Source organism: Stenella coeruleoalba (genome assembly GCF_951394435.1).
Source record: "Stenella coeruleoalba genome assembly, chromosome: 2".
NCBI classification, from domain to species: Eukaryota; Metazoa; Chordata; class Mammalia; order Artiodactyla; family Delphinidae; genus Stenella; species Stenella coeruleoalba.
The window spans coordinates 180,038,317-180,057,681 of NC_137147.1; the positions used below are offsets into that span (position 1 = coordinate 180,038,317).

Sequence of the window (19,365 nt, forward strand, 5' to 3'; positions counted from 1 at the left end):
GCTATTTTTCCCTTTTCTAGTCTGTCAGGGACTTCCCGTAAGCAATCACTTTCCAGATCCTTGAGAGGTGAAACTTGTTTTCACTTTATTGTCAGGGTTTGTGTATTTCAACAGAGAGCAAGGTTTGTCTGTTCAACTAGAGTTGAGAAAAATATCTAGGCAAGCTGGACTCTGAAGCTTTTGGATTAGTTGGTTGAACTAACCCTGGGCAAATTCAGCAAGTAGTGTTTTGCAAGGAGTCTCATACGTCGTTGGGTAAGTCAGTACAGCTTCCTTGAATGACAGTACGGCAGTGTCCATAAAAATTTTAAGTTGACCCAGAAATTTCTTACCCTGACTTCACCCTTCGGATGGACTTGCACGTGCCAGCTAGGCTGTGAGTCTAAGGATGCAGACTGCAGCTTTGTGGGTAGGAGCAGAAGGCTGAGGACAGTCTCACTGTCAGTCGGTAGGTGGCTGGTTCATAAACTGCGGCTCCATGCAACGAAATACTCTACAGCCTTTGCAAGGAATGAAGAGGATCCGTAAGTGCTGACATGGAGAGCTCCTGAAAATGTATTAAGCGAAAACAGAGCAGCAGGTATAATCTGCTCTAATTTGGGGACGGGAGAACGAGTGATAGAGCATATTTCTACACGTTAGCTTGTGTACACACAGACTGTTGCTGAAAGGATTTCCACAAAGGTGCTAAGACTCGCTGCCTCTAAAGACGGGAGCTGGGGGGGTGTAGGTCGAGAGTCAGGCTTGTTCATTTTTCCTTCGCTTTTTCCATGTCGGAGATAAGCATTGTATGGTAACCTAAGCGATAGACCAACGCCATCAGTGGCGGCAAATAAAAGAACAATTTAGGTGATGCTGCAGAGGTAGGCATGTGACTGGGGTGTTCCAGGGAAAAGGTGAAAGTTTATTTTAGAAGAGGAAGACATCACCAGAATCATTCGTGAAGCAGTCCACACACTCACAGGAACGTGAAAAACTATGGAGCATAGATGAAGTTAGCAGGAAACAGAGCAGAGCAGGGGGGTTTTGTTTGTTTGTTTGTTTTTAATTGAACAGTCATTGTAAAGTTAATTAATGGGATTTTAATTCAGGGCAGAAATGGTAGAGAAGAAAAGAGCTAGAGATGGGAGCAGAGGTGAGAGGAGTGGGCGCCCTGGCAGTGCTGTGGGAGGGTGGAATTCCCAAAGACAGGCAGGCGGTAGAAATAGTTGTTGAAAGGACACCAAGTGGTCTGAGGTGATGCGACCAAAACTCCCTGGTGCTCAGCAGCCGAAAACGAATGTGAGGGATCCAGAATGATCTTCCAAGTGTATCCGTTTCCTGTAAACCTGCTTAGTTTGGAGATGATTTTGTCACTAAAGATAGACAAGAGTGGTGGAAACGATCATTTCAAAATAATGAATTAAATCCGAATGGTTAGAAACACTGCCACCAGACTGCTGGAAGGAAACAAAATGCTGACCGATTTCACAGCGTGTCTCCATATCGTGGACGTGTAAGTGACAGCCTCTTTATTTGATAGTATTTATTTTACTGTCGAGTGTCATTTCTTACCAAATGGTGCAATTCTCCTTTGAAATGCTTTCATCTTCATCATGATGATAACCTCACAGCCCAGAAGGATCCATCCTTTTAGCATTGAGAAGCCAGGCTGGAAATTCCAAAGATGCTCTGTTTGATGTAGAAAGAACCAAATGTTTTTCTTACATCTTTATCTTTTACCTTTGAATAAATAAGGGATGGAAGAATGCCCGTTTGTTAAAACTTGCCTAAATCTTGGGTCTTTTTAGACTTAGCTAAAATGCACTCAGGCCTTTTAACAGGAAAGCAGCATTGTCAAATTACTTCATTTATAGATAATTTTGGGAATCATTGTTTCCTACGACTTGTTATTGATAGTTAATGACACTTAAAACAATGTTGATATATCTGAAAAGTCCCACACCTGCTACTAGAGAAACTGAAGAAACGAGGACATTTTTTACATTTACGTAAGGTAATTTTTAAGTCATTTTAGGAGTGCTTCAGTCCTAAAAACACAACCAGGCAATCTGCAGAGATCAAAGGAAATTTATTACTGAAAAAATTAACTTAGTCACTTATCTGTCACTTCAAGTTATAGAAAAGTATAGTAATGGCAGAATTAATAAGATATTGCTTCAGATTTCAAAAATCACTATTCATTTAAAAAATGACTCAGAATTTTAGAAACTCATCTATTGAAAATAAAAGATTTAAATGGTATGAAAAGTACTAGATGGAACCATGCAAGTATTGTTAAATAATTTCTAGCACTCTTATTTTTACAGGATTATTGACATTTATTCATTCAATAAGCATTTATTAAACCTTATTATAAACCAGGTACTTCTAGGTTCTGGAAGTATAAAGATAAACATGGCATTGCCCCTGCCATCAGGAAACTCACAAATTTAAGGGGAAAAATGGACAGATTTAAGCAGATGCTGCGTCCTAAGAGAGCCAGTCGAAGTGTGTTGAAAGGTAATGGACAGATCAGTAGAAATTTCTTGAATGGGCCAAGAAATTGTAGACATTGCAGAGGCGTTGAGTAGGAATTGTCTAGCAGGGCAGGGGCGAGAAGGCTGTTCGTGAAGAGCTGTGGAGGCAAATGAGAACGGCCTTTTGAGATGCAGCTGCTAAACGTAGTGGTGACAGCCACACAGGCCAGTGTGCCGGGCTGAGGAGGTCGGGCTTCATCCGTGGACAGCAGGGAGCCACTGATGGACCTGAAGCTCGAGGAAAACATGTTAATGGTTAGATTTGCATGAAAAAGACCCTTTCAGGACTACTGGGTAGAGATGATAGTGGAACTCAGAGATAAAGTTAAGGAATTTTTCCAGAAAGGGCAAAAACAAAAGAGGTTAAACACGGACTTCCCTGGCAGTTCAGTGGTTAAGCCTTCGCCTTCCAGTGCAGGGGGTGCGGGTTCAGTCCCTGGTTGGGGAGCGAAGATCCCACAAGCCTGGCAGCCAAAAACCAAAACATAAAACAGAAGCAATATTGTAACAAATTCAGTAAAGACTTAAAAAAAAAAAGGTCCACATCAAAAAAAAAAAAAGAACTTTAAAAAAAAAGAGGTGAAACATGTGAAAAGGGGAAAAAAAGTGTTAACAGTCCAGGGAGGATAAACATCGGAATAAGAAGAGTTCAGGGGGAAAAGAACAGAGAAAAATAAATTAGGAAATCTTAGAAAAATAATTGAAGAAAATGTCCCAGGATCTAGAGTTTCCAGATTGAAAAGGCAAACACTTGGCAAATGGTTGAAAATAGGCTGAGAGACTTCATTGTGAAATTTCAAAACCTTGTTTCCATAGAGAAAAAAATAAAAACAGACTGCATACAAAGGATCACAAATAGCTTTGGATTTCTTAACAGCAACACTAGAAACCGGAAGACAGTGGAAATTTCAACCTGGACTTCTGTGCTCAGAAAAATTATTAAGCAAGATTTTTGTTGATTGTGAGATAAGAATAGAGATAAATCTTCAACCTTCACAGTGGGACACCAGGAGGTACTGCCTAACACTGAACAATCAAGAAGTAAGATTATAAGCATGTTAGTGACAGAATGGAGGTATAAATATAAGAAGAGTCAGCTCTAAGAATTCAACGTGCTTGTTTCTGGGGAAGATAGATGAATAAGCTCTGGGGGTCTAATGTACAGCATGGTGATTATAGTTAGTAATACCATGTTGTGTTCTTAAAATCTGCCAAGAAAGTAGACCTTAAGTGTTCTCGCCACAATTTAAGTGTTCTTACCACAGGGGGAAAAAAAGTAACTGTGAGGTGGCAGGTATGTTAATTGACCTGACTGTGGTAATCATTCTACAGAATATGCATGTCACGTCATCACGTTGTACACATTCGGTGTATACAATTTTATTTGTCAATTAATTATACCTCAATAAGTCTGAAAAAAATTTTTTTTAATTTTAGGAGGCAGGAGCTGCATTTAGGTTTCAGGTAGCCAAGTGGAGCTGTGTAATAAGCAGAGAATATTTCACCCTGGAACCTGGGAACTAGAAATACAAATTTAGAGCTGTGGTTAGAGCCTTAGAAGTTGAAGTAATCTTACAGAAAATCTGTGAAGGGGATAAGAAAAACTAGGGTCTAAGGCTAGAATATATTTTCCTGGGTAGATTTTTATTAAGTTAGAAGAATGCCCTCCTAAACACTATACCCTGCCTAGTTCAGTCATATGTGGAACACATGTGAAAGAACAAATATCTATATGTGCTTGCACTTTACGAGGGTGAATGATTAGATCTTACACGTGAAAATGACCTTGTTTGTATTTCTAAGTATATTCTAGTATATTCCTTCTTTTTCTCGGAAAAAACCAAATGAACTTTTTTGCCAACTCAACAGTAACCTTTTTTTTTTTTCCTTTTGGAAGAATCCTGCAGAACTTTACTACCATATATAATACCCTGTTTTTTGAATAGTTTTTTTTTACAAAGTATTTTCAACGCATAGTATTCTAAGTTTAATCCTTTCTTCAGCCAAATGGGTTAAATAGTATTATCTCTCCCTTTCTAATTCAGGGAAGCTAAAAGACAAAAAGATTCAATGACTTGTTCAAGCTCACAGAAGTTTCAATTAAAAACATACATCTCCCCACTCGGTTCACGGATCCTTCCACAACTTCTTAACACGTTGCACAGTTGAGGTGGGGCTGGAACATGGTCCTGAAAATGAAGGGTCAGTCTAGTCGTTTCGGGTTTTGGTTTGGGGAATAGCAGTGAATATCTGGTGAGACCGCCTTAGCAATAGGTCTAAAATTAGGGGAAGTGGGACAACCCAGACTTTCTGTAACGCTCAGTAGAAGAGAAGTTGCCTTGGAGGGACTCGAACAAACTAGTCCCCCAGGACAACTCTGTAAAGCATTTTACTGTGTCAGTGACTGACATTCAGAAATATCTGAATTTAAAGAGACCCTTTTTTAAAAAAAAAACTTATTTTTTTATTTTTGGGTGTGTTGGGTCTTCATTGCTGCACGTGGGCTTTCTCTAGTTGTGGCGAGCGGGGGCTACTCACTGCGGTGGCTTGTTGCGGAGCACGGGCTCTAGGCGTGCGGGCTTCAGTAGTTGTGGCTCGCAGGCTCAGTAGTTGTGGCTCACGGGCTGTAGAGCGCAGGCTCAGTAGTTGTGGCGCACGGGCTTAGTTGCTTCGTGGCATGTGGGATCTTCCCGGACCAGGGCTCAAACCCGTGTACCCTGCATTGGCAGGCAGATTCTCAACCACTGTGCCACCAGGGAAGCCCAGAGAGGCACTTTTTAATTGAACTGATTAGCAGTGTTCAACCACTCAGGGGAGGAAGAAGATTGTCAAATACATTATATTAATGCAAATATTAATATAGGCAGTTAAGAATTTTCTAAGTGGATCAAAACTCATTCTGTAGATTATCTTTCACCTTTTCTAATCATTTTGTGCCAATTTCAGAATTTTATTATTTGTTTCTTAAATAGGACAGACTGAGATGGGAATAAGCATTTATTATAACTGAGCAAATGACTGCTACTATTAGTCAGAATCTGGGTACCATAAGATTACATTATTTTTGGAAAATTGAGCTTTAAGGTATTAGGATCCTCTCATTTATATAAATATCTTGAGAAACTTGAATTCCATCCATGCTTAAAAAAGTTATTTTTTAAATCAGTGAAATATAGTACAACGACTTTAAAAACAGGCCGTTGCCTATAAAGTTAAACCACTCAGCAGTTTCACGCTAGGCAGTTTCACCCAAGAGATATGAACATGTTTATATACACAAAGACTTGGACACAAATATTTATAGCAGTTTTATTCATGAGAGCCAAAAACTGGCAACAACTCAAATGCCCAACCATGGGTGAACAGATGAGCAAATTGCACTAGAGTCATAGGACGGAATACCATTCAGCAATAAAAAGAAATGATTTACTGATACGTACAATAAAAGAATGTATACTGTTTGATTTATATGAAATGATATGAAATTCTAGAACAGGCAAAACTAATTTATGGTGACAGAAAGCATCAGTGATTGCCTGGGGCCAGGGAAAGGGGGTGGGGGTGGATCATAAGAGAACACAAGGGGACTCTTTGAGGTAATGAGGGAACTTTTTGATGTTAATGTTCTATATTTTCTTGTAATGTATCTGGGATTTGTTTTAATCGGGCATGGTAGGGTTACAGACACAGAGACAACTGCCTTTGGAAGAAGAATTTATTACTTACAGTTCCCGAGAAAGGGGGTGTGCCAGGCATTCAGGGCCACATGGGGAAGCTCCAGGGTTGGAAGTTCCAGGGAAGGCGGGATGGGAAAGCATGGCCTAGAGCCTTTATTGTGGTCTCCCTGGGAAAGGCGAAGCAGGGCAAAACAGTTTAGGATTGGCTAGTTTGAATGATGTCAGTGGTTCCAGGGTCTAAGGTAGTCCTAGCTGTCCAGTGCCTGGCCCTGGGGTGATTGAAGCCAGGGGAAATACTGGCTTGCTGTGTAAGAGTTCCATAAAGGAAGTGGTTGGGGATTTGGACTTTGCATTGAAAGATGTGCTCTCCGGAGGTGGTTTGCTATCTCTAGGATTATCTAGCCCTGGAAGGGGTACTCTGTCCAGCCAGCCAGGCCCCTCATATGTCAAAACATCATCAAATGTAGAAAAAGAAGAATGTAATTCCTACATAGATATGTATACGTTTGTGTGTGTGTGTTTGCTGTATGTAGATTATACCTCAATAAAGCTGATTTGAAAAGTTTTTTTAAAAAAATAGTGAAATATAATGGGCGCATGAAATTAAACAAGGTAGGAGAATTCATCCTCAAGTGCATTAAACGTTTGCAGACAATACCCAGGTTTATAAAAGAACAGAGCATCATCGAATACTTCATAGGTACAAGTTCATTCAGGCAGTTCCTTTCTTTCCCTCTCTGTGTTATGACTATTTCCTTATTACAGTAAAAGAAAGGTGGCTTTTTCACTCATATGATGTCTGGGGTTATGCAGCCTTTCTGAGGCCTTTCCTGCCATGGTGCTGAAGTATACGATGAGCGGTTCTTAGGGCTGGACAAAAAAGGCTTCAATCAGCTTCTCCTTCAACGTTTTCAGTGACAGAGTTCAGCATTTCAAATAGCAGGTAATGGAGTGGGCGTCAGAGTTGAACGTCAATAGTCATGAGAAGCTGCTTCCTCGCGTCCGGCTGAGGTTTGCTTCCTTGTAACTTGTCTCCCTTCCTGGTCTGACTACTGCCCACTGGAGTTACCTAGTGTCGCTTGACTCTTTCCTCCATGTAACTTCCCTTCAAATATTTCAAGATGACTATTGCTTTCCCCTGAATTCTCTCATTTCCCAGGTTCACTCCCTTCCCAGCTTCTCTAAATCACTTTTTCCCTATTACTTCATTCCCATTCGTTGTTTCACTGATTTTCCTTTAATTCTAGTTTCCAGCAACAAACCTTCTCTCTCCATTTCCATTGACTTGGTACACACTTGTACAGGTGTTCATGAGACAGAAAAATGGAGGAAAGATGGAGGGGAAGGGAGACTGAACGCAGCGGTGCAGGAGCGTGTATATGAATTTAGGGACCTGACACACTTGGAGAATTGGTTCTGGCTCATCCAAGTGACCTTGAGCACGTTACTTAATTTCCTTGGGCCTCAGTTTCTTGACCGTAAAGACGAGGACAGTGCTGATTCCCTGGTGAGGATAAGAAGATTGTGTGTGTGTGTGTGTGTGTGTGTGTGTGTGTGTGTGTGTGTGAGAATTACTTTGTAGGTCCAGCCCATAGCAAATACTCAGTGCAGAAGAGCTATAGTGTAGAATACAGTGGAGGGGCAGGTGTCTTCTGTAGATTCACCAACTCTGGCTCTAGCCTCAAACCTACAATCTGTGGGACAGTCCCTGTGCAATGCTTTAAAGTCCAGAGCCACGAGATCACCATAGAATCAAAACTGAAGGAAGGCCTGGGAGAAGAACAGCTTCCCAATCAATAGGTTAGTAGCGTTATCTTCATATATAAAGAAGAGCCTGTTACAAATGACCCATAGTTAGACACCTAGAGACTTTATTACCTTTTTAAATGTTTTCATGTTTCAAGTTTTTCTGACCAATTGCATTATATTATGGCACTTATCTGAATGACAGTGTTTATTCTTTAGGAAATAGTTCCCTAGAAATAATTCCCTAATACTAATCAGTTAGTATTAAGTTCCCTTAATAATCTCGAGTAACATTCACATTGTAGCTCTCTGGATGGTGCCTACGTCCACACACAAGAGCACGCACTTAAACGCCTACTCACACTCTGGGTTAATGGTAAGAAGCTTATTGAGCATAGAGCAAACAGTTTTCATTTATTCTGTAAGATTCTTTATCTAGATGTGTTTTTAGGAAACTTGTCAAGGCAGCATAGCAAAGACAAGGCAAGGTGTGCCTTAGGTTTCCTCAACTAGAAGATTTCCATTTCCAGCACCATCAAGTTGTCACTTCTCAAGTAACCAATTCACCTAATTTCCATTTTTAAATTTTCATTTTTAATCAACTCTGTTTAAATGTGACATATAAACTAAAATTAAAAGTAACCGTATAAGTGATTTATAAAGCATATTAAGTCTTGCTATAATCGATAGTATTCACTCTTGTGTTCTTTAATTTTTGTTCCTTTCCAATAGGTTTTTCAACTTAATGTACTTTTCAGCATTTAAGTAGGAAAAGCCAGGTTATAATGATCAGAGATTCTCTAGACTGTGAAGGACACGGTGGCTGCTAAATGCTGTTTCATAGTACCTTGAGTCAGGATGCCCGCTGACTTTGCTTGTGTGATATTTGAAAAATGCTAATACATCTTACATGACTTTTTAATGCATCTTCCCTGTAGAACATGTATACAATGGCCTTTTACTTCCAGCCCAATCAGAAGGTGAGATATTGTGATTACTCAGGTGTTTTCTTTAATACGCATTAGGTGTATTTATTGCCCTTTTGTTTTTCATAATTACAGTGGAATTAAATACAGTCATGCTTTATGTGGCAGAAGAAGATAACAGACTCCATTTGAGTGAATTTTCTACTTTAAGTACCAAGATATTGGGGGTGTACAGTTGAGATTATTTTACTGGTAATGCTTATCTAATATAACATTCCAAAGCAATTAAAATAAAAAGTTGATTTTTGTTTTGCTTTTTTTCAATTGCAGAGATAGTACTTGTTCATTGGGGAAACATAGCAATATGTCCATAAGCATAAGAAGGAAAGTTAAATAACAGTTTAATTCCTCACTCAGAGAGATAGCCACTTTTAACATGTGGCAGTTTCTCCTAAGTTGGTTACAGAGTGGTACAGTAACCAGCTCCTCTCATATAAAAATGTGTGGCAAACATTTTTCAACTTTTTAAATATTTTAAGAAACAGTGTCTGTAATAGTTTCATTATAAAAATATATCCTAATTGACTTGGTGTATATCTTCAATGGGAGCCTGAAGAATTTAGAAAGATAATGTGGATGATGCTAGTGAAGATGGTAGTACATAGCTTTGCACAGTATCATGATTTTCTGAGGTGGAAGGAAGCTCTAGATGAAAAGGAATGCAGAACTTTAAGGCTCAGGGTGCATCCTGCAAAAATACCCCCCAAACGCTTTGCATGCACCGCTCTGTAGACTTTTTCCAAGCATGCATTGCTGTGTCTTTTTTTATTTTTGCCATTTTTTAGGGAAAGAAATTTAAATTTTTTTTTTTTTTTTGAAAGTTACGTTTCTTTGGTTATTAGTAAGGCTGGACATTCTAATGATTTACTAGTTTGACTTATATAAATCTGCAAGTTTTATGGAGTGCTTTCTCATTCTTATTAATTTGTTTATAACAGACCTGAGAGTGCAAGGACCATTTCTACCATATCCTTGCATAGTTGCACCTCAAAGACTGTTTGTTAAATGAGTAAGTGGGTGACTATATATCTATTGTAAATTTTCCATTTTTTCCCAATATTTGCCTTAATTTTTGACAGCTGTATTAAGGTGTAATTGGCATACAATAAATTACATGTATTTAAACTGCGATGCGGTATGTCTTGCTATATGTATGTAACACCCATGAAGCCGTCACCACAATCAAGGTAGTGAATGTATTCTTCTCACTAATAGGTGGATATATGTTCGTCGTGCCCAGCTGTAGGCCCTTCCTCCCAACTCTATGTCTTCCTGTGCTCAGGCAACTATTAATCAGCTTTTCATTCCTACAATTTGCATTTTCTAAACACTTATAAAAATGAGGGCATAAAATATGTACCCTTTCTTTATCTGGCTCCTTTCATACAGCATGATGTTTTCGCAGATTCATCCATATTGTAGTGTGGATCAATAATTTACTCCTTTACATTGCTGAGGAGTGTTATGTTGAATGGATATACCACAGTTGGTTTAATGGCTCACCTGTTGATGAACATTTGGGTTGTTTCTGGTTTGGGGCTACTATCAATAAAGCCGCTGTGAACATTCTTTGTACATATGCTTTCTTTTCTCTTGGATAAGTGGGAAGGAATTGCCTGGATCATATGATAGGTGTATCTTTAACTTATGAAGAAAACGCCAAACTATTTTTCAAAGTAATTGTACCATTTCACATTACCACCAGCAGTGTGAAAGACTTCCACTTCCTCTACGTCCTTGCCAACGCCTCGGTATAGTGTTGTTGTGGTTTTTTCTATTTTAGCCATTCTAATAGGTGTGTGACTTTCACTTACATTTGTGGTTTTAACTTACATTTCTGTAATAACTAAGGATGTTGAGCACCTTTTTATGTCCCTGTTTGCAAGCCATATCTTTTTTGATGAATTATCTCTTCAGATCTTTTGCCTGTTTTTTTAAATTGCATGTTTGTTTTTTTATTATTGAGTTTTGAGAGTACTTTATTCTGGATATAGTGTCTTTACATATTTATTATTTGCAATTATTTTCTTTCACTCTGCAGCTTGTCTTTTCCTTCATTAATCGTTTTTTAAAGAGCAGAAGTTTCTAATTTTGGAGTCCAACTTATTAGTCATTTTGTGGATTATGCTTTAGATGTCCTATCTAAGATGTATTCACATGATGAAAAGCCATAGTGTATTAGAAGTTTTGTAGTTTTAGGTTTTACATTCAGGTGTATGTTGCCCTTTGGATTTGTATGTGGTATGAGGTATATCTGAAAGTTTTGTTGTTGTTTGTGTATGGATATCCAATAGTCCAAGCACCATTTGTTGAAGTGACTATCTTTTCTCTACTGATTGCCCTCTGTACCTTCATGAAAAATCAGTTGGTCACATATGTATGGGTTTATTTCTGGACTCTCTAATAAGTCTTGAAATTAAAAGAGTATTATCTGTTTGTCTTATTGTTAAAAATGATTTTGGCTATTCTGGGTTCTTTGCATTTCCATGTGAATTTAAGAATAAGTTGGTTAACTTCTACAAAATGTCTATTGGGATTTTGATTAAGATTCCATTGAATCTATAACTCTGTTTGCAGAGAATTACCATTTTAACAATATTGAGTCTTCTGACCTGTGAACATGGTATATCTCTCCATTTATTTACGTCCTTAAAAATTTCTCTCATCATTGTTTTGTAGTTTTCAGTGTTTCACATCTTTTTTTCAGATTGACCCTTATTTCATATTTTTGATGTTGTTACAAATAGCATTTTAATTTCTGATTTATTGTTTCATTTCTGATTGTTACTAGTGTATGAAATGTAATTGATTTTTATATATTGATCTTGTATTCTTTAACCTTGTTAAACTCACTTAGTTATATTTATAGATTCCATTGAATTTTCTATGTAGATAATCACGCCATCTGCAAATACAGTTTATGTCTTGTTTTCCAGTGAAGATGCATTTTATTCATTTTCTGCTTTACTGCATTGGCTAGAACTTCCAATACAATATTGGTGAGAGTAGATATCCTTCTCTTAGTTGTAAACTTAGAGGGAAAGCATTCACTTCTTCTCTATTGGCATGATGTTAGCCATAGGTTTTTTCATAGATGTCCTTTACCAAGTTGGGGAAGTTTCCTTCTATTCTTACTTTTCTAAAAGATTTTTTTTTAAAGGAATGAATGTTGGATTTTGTCACATGCATTTTCTGCATCTATTGAGATGATCGCATAGTTTTTCTTTTTTTACTTTGTTAATATGGTGAATTACATTGATTTTGAATATTAAATACGTGTACATTCCTGGGATAACCCTACATGGTCAGGATGTGTTAATATTGTTGGACTTGATTTACTAACATCTTGTTTATAATTTTTGCATTTCTGTTAATGAGGGATATTGTCCGGAGGTTTCTTTCCTTCCAGTGGCTTCTTGAGTGATTTTGGATTCTGGATAATGCTGGCCTCATAGAATTAGATACTTAGAATTCCCTCCTTTTCAGTTTTCTGGAAGAATTTGTGTATAATTGGTATTATTTCTTCCTTAAATATTATTTTTGTGTATAATTGGTATTAATTAATTGGTTTTATTTCTTTCTTAAATATTCAGTACAATTCACCAAAGAAACCATTTGGGCCTAGAGTTCCTTAAGGGAAGATTTTTAACTAAACATTCAATTTCTTTGAAAACATAAGGGCTCACTTTTTGAGTGAGCTTTGGTAGTTTGTGTCTTTCAGGGTAACTGTTCATTTTATTTAAATTATCAAATTTATTGTCAAAATGTTGTTTGTAATGGACCCTTATGTCTTTTTTTTTTTTTTGGTGGTACGCGGGTCTCTCACTGTTGTGGCCTCTCCTGTTGCGGAGCACAGGCTCCGGACGCACAGGCTCCGGACGCACAGGCTCCGGACGCGCAGGCTCAGCGGCCATGGCTCACGGGCCCAGCCGCTCCGTGGCATGTGGGATTTTCCCGGACCGGGGCACGAACCCGCGTCCCCTGCATCGGGAGGCGGACTCTCAACCACTGCGCCACTGGGGAAGACCCCTTACGTCTTTTTAATAGTGGTAGTCTGTAGTGATGACACCTCTCTCATTCCTGATACTGGTCATTTGTGTCTTCTTTCTCCTGATCAGTTGAGCTAAAAGTTTATCAATTTTATATATTCTCAAAGAATCTGCTTTTGATCTAATTGATTTTATCCATTTTTCTGTTGTCCATTTCACTTATTTTTTCTCTGATCTCTTATTTCCTTTCTTCTACTTACTTTGGGTTAATTGTACTATTTTTTTATTTTTTAAGGTGGAAACTGAGGCTTGAGACCTACCTTCTTTTCTAATATAGATGCTTTTAGTGCTCTAAATTACCCCCTGTGTACTGCTTTAATGGAATCATACAAATTTTGGTATGCTATGTTTGCATTTCATTCAGTTCAAAACACACTCTAATTTTCTTTTTGATTTCTTCTTTGATCCATAGGTTATTTATAGGTGTGTGATTTAGTTAACAAATATTTGGAGACTTTCCAGATACATTTCCGTGATTTTGGCTTCTACTTTTATTCCATTGTGCTCAGAGAATATACATTATGACTTGAATCCTCTTAAGTGTATCGAGCCTTGTTTTTATGACCCAGAATATGGTGCCTTAATAAATACTTCGTGTGCACTTGAAAACAACGTGTATTCTGTTGTATTGGGTGGAATGTTCTATAAATGTCAATTAGGTAAAATTGGTTTATAGCGTCATTCAAATCTCCAGAGTCCTTAATGATTTTCTGTCTGCTTCTTTTATCGATTATTGGTTATTAATTATTCTCTATTTCTCCTTGCAGTTCTATCAGTTCTTGCTTTATGTATTTTGAAGCTCAGTTAGTAGGGACATAAACATTTAGGATTTTTGTAGCCTTTTGATGAGTTGTCCTTTTATAATTATGAAATGACCTTCGTTATGCCTGGTAACATTCTTTGCTCTATAATCTGCTTTTTCTGATACTAATATAGCCACACCACCTTTCTTTTGACTAGTGCTAACATGATATATCTTTTTCCATTCTTTTACTTGTAATCTGTTTGTGTCCTTATATTTAAAGTGCCTTTCTTACAGGCAGCATATAGTTGGGTCTTGCTTTTTTGTCCAATCTATCTTTTAATTGGGATAGTTAGATCATTTATGTTTAATATGATTATTGATATGTTTAGGTTTTAATCTATCATCTTGCTTTTTGTTTTCCATTTATTCTACCTATTCTTTGTTCTCTTTTCCTGTTTTCCCTTGAAAACTGAGTATATTTATGATTCCATCTTTTTGTTGTTGGCGTATTAGATAAAATTCTGTTTCGTGATTTTAGTTGTTGCTTTGGGGTGTATAATATACATGTTTAACTTATAATCTAGCTTCCAGTGATACTATACCACTTCACCTGTAGTCTAAAGAACCTTACAATAGTATATTTACATTTCTCCCCTCTCTACATTTGTCCTGAAATTCTCATACATTTTATTTTTACATATGTTATAAACCCCACAATGCAGTGTTAATTATTTTTATTTAAACCATTATATTTTAAAGAGATTTTATTAAGAAAAAAGCCTTACATGCTTATCATGTAGTTCTGATTTCTAGTGTTGAAATCTTCCTTTCTGTATATAGATCTATATTTTAATCTAATATCATGTTCCTTCTACTTAAAGGGCATCATTTAACATTCCTGTAGTGCGGGTGGGCTTGTGATGAATTCCTTTGGCTTTTGTGTATACAAAAATGCCTTTATTTCTCCTTTATTTTTGAAAGATACTTTCTGTGAACATAGAATTCTAAATTACAGATCTTTTTTTCTTCAGGTACTTTAAAGATGCTGCCCTAATGTCTTCTTACTTGCATTGCCTCACTTTAAATCTTTCCTTTTTTCACTCGTTTTGAGCCACTTGGTCATGATATGCTTTGGTGTAGTTTTCATGTTTCTTATGCTTTAAGTTTTTTGAGCTTTTTGGATCTGTTCATAGCTTTACTCCAATTTGGAAGTTTCTGCCACTATTTTCTTAAAATAATTTTTCTGACTTTCCATCTCTCTCTTCTCCAGTTACTGATATACTAGACTGCTTAAAGTTGTCCTAGAGCCCACTGGTGATCTGTTCATTTTTCTTTTGCTCTCTTCTTCCTGAGTTTCATTTTGGGTAGTCTCTATTGCTATGCCTGCAAGTTCACTAGTATTTTCTTCCGACATGCCTAATATGCTGATAATCCTATCCAGTGTATTTTTTTACCTTATATATTGTAGTTTACATCTTTGGAAATTTTATTTGGGTCTTTTTTTATGTCTTTCCTGTCTAAACTTTTTGAACATATGAAATACAGTTACACATCTAATGATCTTGTCTGCTGATCCTAACATCTGTGTCAGTTCAGGGTCAGTTTTTATTATTTTCTACGCTACGGCTCATATTTCCTGCCTCTCTGTATTGCTTACGCTTCTTTATTAGCTGTCAGACACCCTGGCTTTTACTTTCTTGGGTGATGGATATTTCTGTCTTTCTATAAATATTCTTGAGCCGTGTTCTAAATACACAGGTGAGACACTTGGAAACGCTTTGATCCTTTTAGGTCTTGCTTTAAGATTTGTTTTGTGAAACCAAAGAAATGTTTGATGTAGGACCAGTTCTTCCCCTTTATTAAAGCAAGATTATTCTTTGTACTGTACCCAGTGTTCTGTGAATTAGGAGTTTTTTCAGTCTGACTTGTAAGAACAGACAGTATTCCTGTGAATACTTGATGGGACCCTATTCATTGCGCGCGCGCTCTCTCTCTCTCTCTCTCTCTCTCTCTCCAGCTCTTTTCTTCATTACTCTGGGAATTTCCACCCGCTTTCTCCCTTCCTGCACTGTAGATGATAGCGTTCACCTCATTTGTTTCCTGTCTCTCAAAGATCAGTCTTTTGTCACCTAAGGTCCAGTGTTTCGAAATATTGTTTTGTGTATTTTGTCTGTGTCTTGGTTGTTTCAGGAAGGAGGGCAAACCTGGTCTCTGTTGTTCAGTCTTGGCTGGAAGCAGAAGTCATGCCCTTTTATTTTACCTAGTTTTCTATTTTAAAAACATTTAAAATTTTCAATGGAAAAATTCATCAGTCTTTACCTTAATGGCTTCTGTCTTTGGCGTCATGCTTAGAAACACTTCCGTGTTTGAAGGCTTACAAAAATATTTACCTGTATTTTTTCAAGGACTTTAATTGTCTTATACATTCAAATAGTTTATTAATATGGAACCCCGTATTCTAGACAATTTGGAAAGTAGCTAAAATGGAAGGGGAAACACCTGTAATTATACCACCAAGAACAAGGCTAATATCCATATTAACGTATTTCCTGTCTTGCATTTTTCTGTGCCTTCGTTTTTTGTGTAGTTGTCATCCTCGTGTGTCTGTCATTTGGTGTGTGCATCTGGTACGTCGTATCATCACCATTTTCCATGTTGCGACGGAATCTTCAAAATTGCATTTTAATGACTGAATTATGTTTCATCAAATGATTATATTGCAGTTATACTGCCTTTACTTATATTGTTAAACATTTTAGTTATTTCTTAAGCAGAATCTATAAAACATAATCATCAGGCAGGGCATTTTTAGGGAACCTTAACTGCCTACTTGCACATTTCCCTGACCCTACGAGGGCAGAGAGGCAGATACAGGGCCCTCTCAGTGTGTCATTGCTCCTCTCCAAGCCCACACCAGTGCATTCAGTGAAAGCCTGTCTGTATAAAAACTAGAAGGAAAATAAAAACTTCAGTTTCCCAATAGTTCAGTCCATTCTTTATTACTCATATAGTTATAAATAAAAAGCTTGTAATTTATATTTTTCGTTTGTGTTAACATGGCATCTCAATTATTTTCTAATTATTATTTGTGCTTGGTTATTTTTAGGCAAATTGTTGTTCAAGTCAAAGACATCATAATGCAGAGTGCTTCATCAGTACCACCAAAAGATCAAGGTAAGATAAGCCATGCCAGGGAAACCGGTAATGTGTGTGTCGTAAAGAGTTTTAACAAATGCATTTAACGTCACTGTCCTCCAGCCATAAGGTGACTTATTTCCTGGAACTAAGAACCAAAAATCCAATTACATACGAAAGTTGATTTCTTTTGGTAAATGACTTGAGTGTCTGTGGATTCCTGGTTTATCAGACGACGTCCCCTTTACTGAGGGCAGCCCGTCTCATCCCACGTAAAACTCACGGACGCCAGCACCTCAGCTGGTCATTTAGCTGGCGCTAACAGATGCCAGATGAAGTTACAGAGCGTTGGCTTTAACGAAGCAGAGTGACAGGTGTTCTAGTGAGAAGGACGTATACAGTATATATATTCTTGCACACGTATGCACACACAACACGCATGTAGAGAGAGAGAGGATGTTCGCTTATACATTTTTGACCCATTTCTTCCCATATACCCATTTAACAAAAAGAAACATAAAAGAAACTTTCCCCTCCATATGAATTTTTAAAAAGAAGATCATGGGTTTTTTTTTTTTTTAGCAAGAGCTCCTGGACCTTTCAGGAAAGCCGTTTAAGGTGGAGATAGAGTCATTTCTGAATAAAGAATAACTAAATTTTCCTCAGTATAAACGGCAAAGTCTAACCTTTAAGAGGAATTCAAGTCTTTCCCTGGCCTCTACTGATTCTCTTCCCTACAGAAGGTTTGATGTGTGTGTGAGAAAAATAGTGCCTTTAAATGATTCAAAACTGGGCTTCCTTAGTGGAAGGTGTAGCTGTTCGTGAAAGGAGGGCATTTGCTTTAAAGACCCCTGAACTGGAGAAAACACTCTTTGTTTGCTCTGCCAAAATGAAAGGTGGTGGCATAACTGTGAAGAGCGTGGCGTCTGTGTCTGAAAGGCATTTCTGCCCCTGCAGTGCATAACCTTGGTACATCACTTGACCTTAACTTTCTCATCTATAAATCCGTAAAATGAAGAAAGTAAGCCCTACGCTCTAGGTGATGTGGGGGTTGAAGGAGGTAATGCTGTAAATCACTCCGCACACGACTCCCCGCGGAGCGGGCCCTTATGAGGTGACGGCGGCTCTTGCTGTCAGGGGTGGTTATTAACACGTGGGCCCTGCCCGCCTGTGGAGGCCCACACGGGAAGATGGGCACGGCTGCCTCCTGCTGGGGATGCCTCGCCGCCTTCAAAGGCCACGCGTGATCCAGGGGCGCTCATGGGAAGTGAACGCAGAGCAGACCCCCGGCTGGCTTCTCATCCAGGCCCGTGGCCAGAGGGAGAGTAGGAGCCCTTGAGAATCGCACACGTCCTAGCCCCAGACACTAGGGCAAGAGAGCGGACGGGGGCAGACGGACAGGGAGAGCAGGCCCTCGCTAGAAGTTAGAAGTGTGCATGCCCGTGAGCGTTCCGGTGCGTGTCCCCTGGGAGATCTCTGCACTTGTAGCCGATCAGTGTCCGAGCTGGCCTGACCTCCGTCCCCTGAGCAGGCGAGGAGAGGTGTGGCTGCTTGGAAGAGGGAGTCAGGAAAGCTGGGCCCTGGCCCGGATATAGCCCCAGCCAGCTGTGGGCCGCCAGACCAGTTATTTTGCCCCTAAGCCTGGGTTTCTTACTAGCGAAGCCAGGATTCCTTGCCGTTCTTTCCCAGCTCTAGCAGGTTACGAGTCAGGGTGAGTAACTAAGCAACGAGCTGCTGGGTTTCTGGCTGACACAGGGAAGCAAAGCTTGTCTCCACTCACACCTCTTGCCTACTTTGCTCTCCTCAGGGTTTACTTTGTTTTGGTTTTGTGTCTGCCTCTCTGAGCTGCTGTGTAAGCTTAGTTATTACCTCCGTTGACTTGACCAAAGTAGAAGATGCCCTCACACCTAGCGAGGATTCAGCAGCTCTCACAAACTGCATCAGTCTTTCCTGGGACCAAAGGTGTGTAAGCCCCAAACCCAGAATTTGACAGACAAAGAGATATAATAACTAAAAGATCTCAGTTAATCGAGGGCCTCAGTGTAATAGTCACTCTACCTACAACTTGACAGCCATTGTTTTATTTAATGTTCACGATGTTCAATATAATCTTCATTTCTGTGGTTCAGGGAGATTAGGTTTTTTTTTTTTAACCAAGGTCACCAACCAGTTCAGTGACTGAGCCAAGATTTGAAGCTAGATCCATCAAAGTCCAAGACTGTTTGTCCCCTGCGTCATACTGTAAATTTATAAAGAAGATCTCTAATCTAGTTTTAGATCATCCCCCTTTTTCCTCTCTGATGAAACATTGTGCTTAATTAAATATATGAATACTTAAAGCTATTTCAATCCAAAGTAAGCAGAAATTAGAATTTGTATCGTGGGAAATTATATCAGTAAGGAAAGCTATGAGGCCTAAGAATTGCCCGGTTATTCATTAATTTACTCATTTATCAATTGCTTTCTGTGTGTCCTGGATTACTATTCATATTTTTTAACAAAGAAAAA

At 38.5% G+C, this 19,365-nt stretch overlaps 1 protein-coding gene across 1 annotated transcript in view; it reads left to right on the forward strand.

Moving 5' to 3' along the window:
• The window catches only part of ZNF438 (zinc finger protein 438), a 170,932-nt gene that overhangs the window by 127,501 nt on the left and 24,066 nt on the right, over positions 1-19,365 (forward strand). Inside the window, exon 5 of the mRNA XM_079915229.1 lies at positions 16,829-16,896. Coding sequence (XP_079771355.1) covers positions 16,860-16,896 — 37 coding nt within the window. The 5' untranslated portion in view covers positions 16,829-16,859. The remainder of the gene's footprint in view (positions 1-16,828; positions 16,897-19,365) is intronic.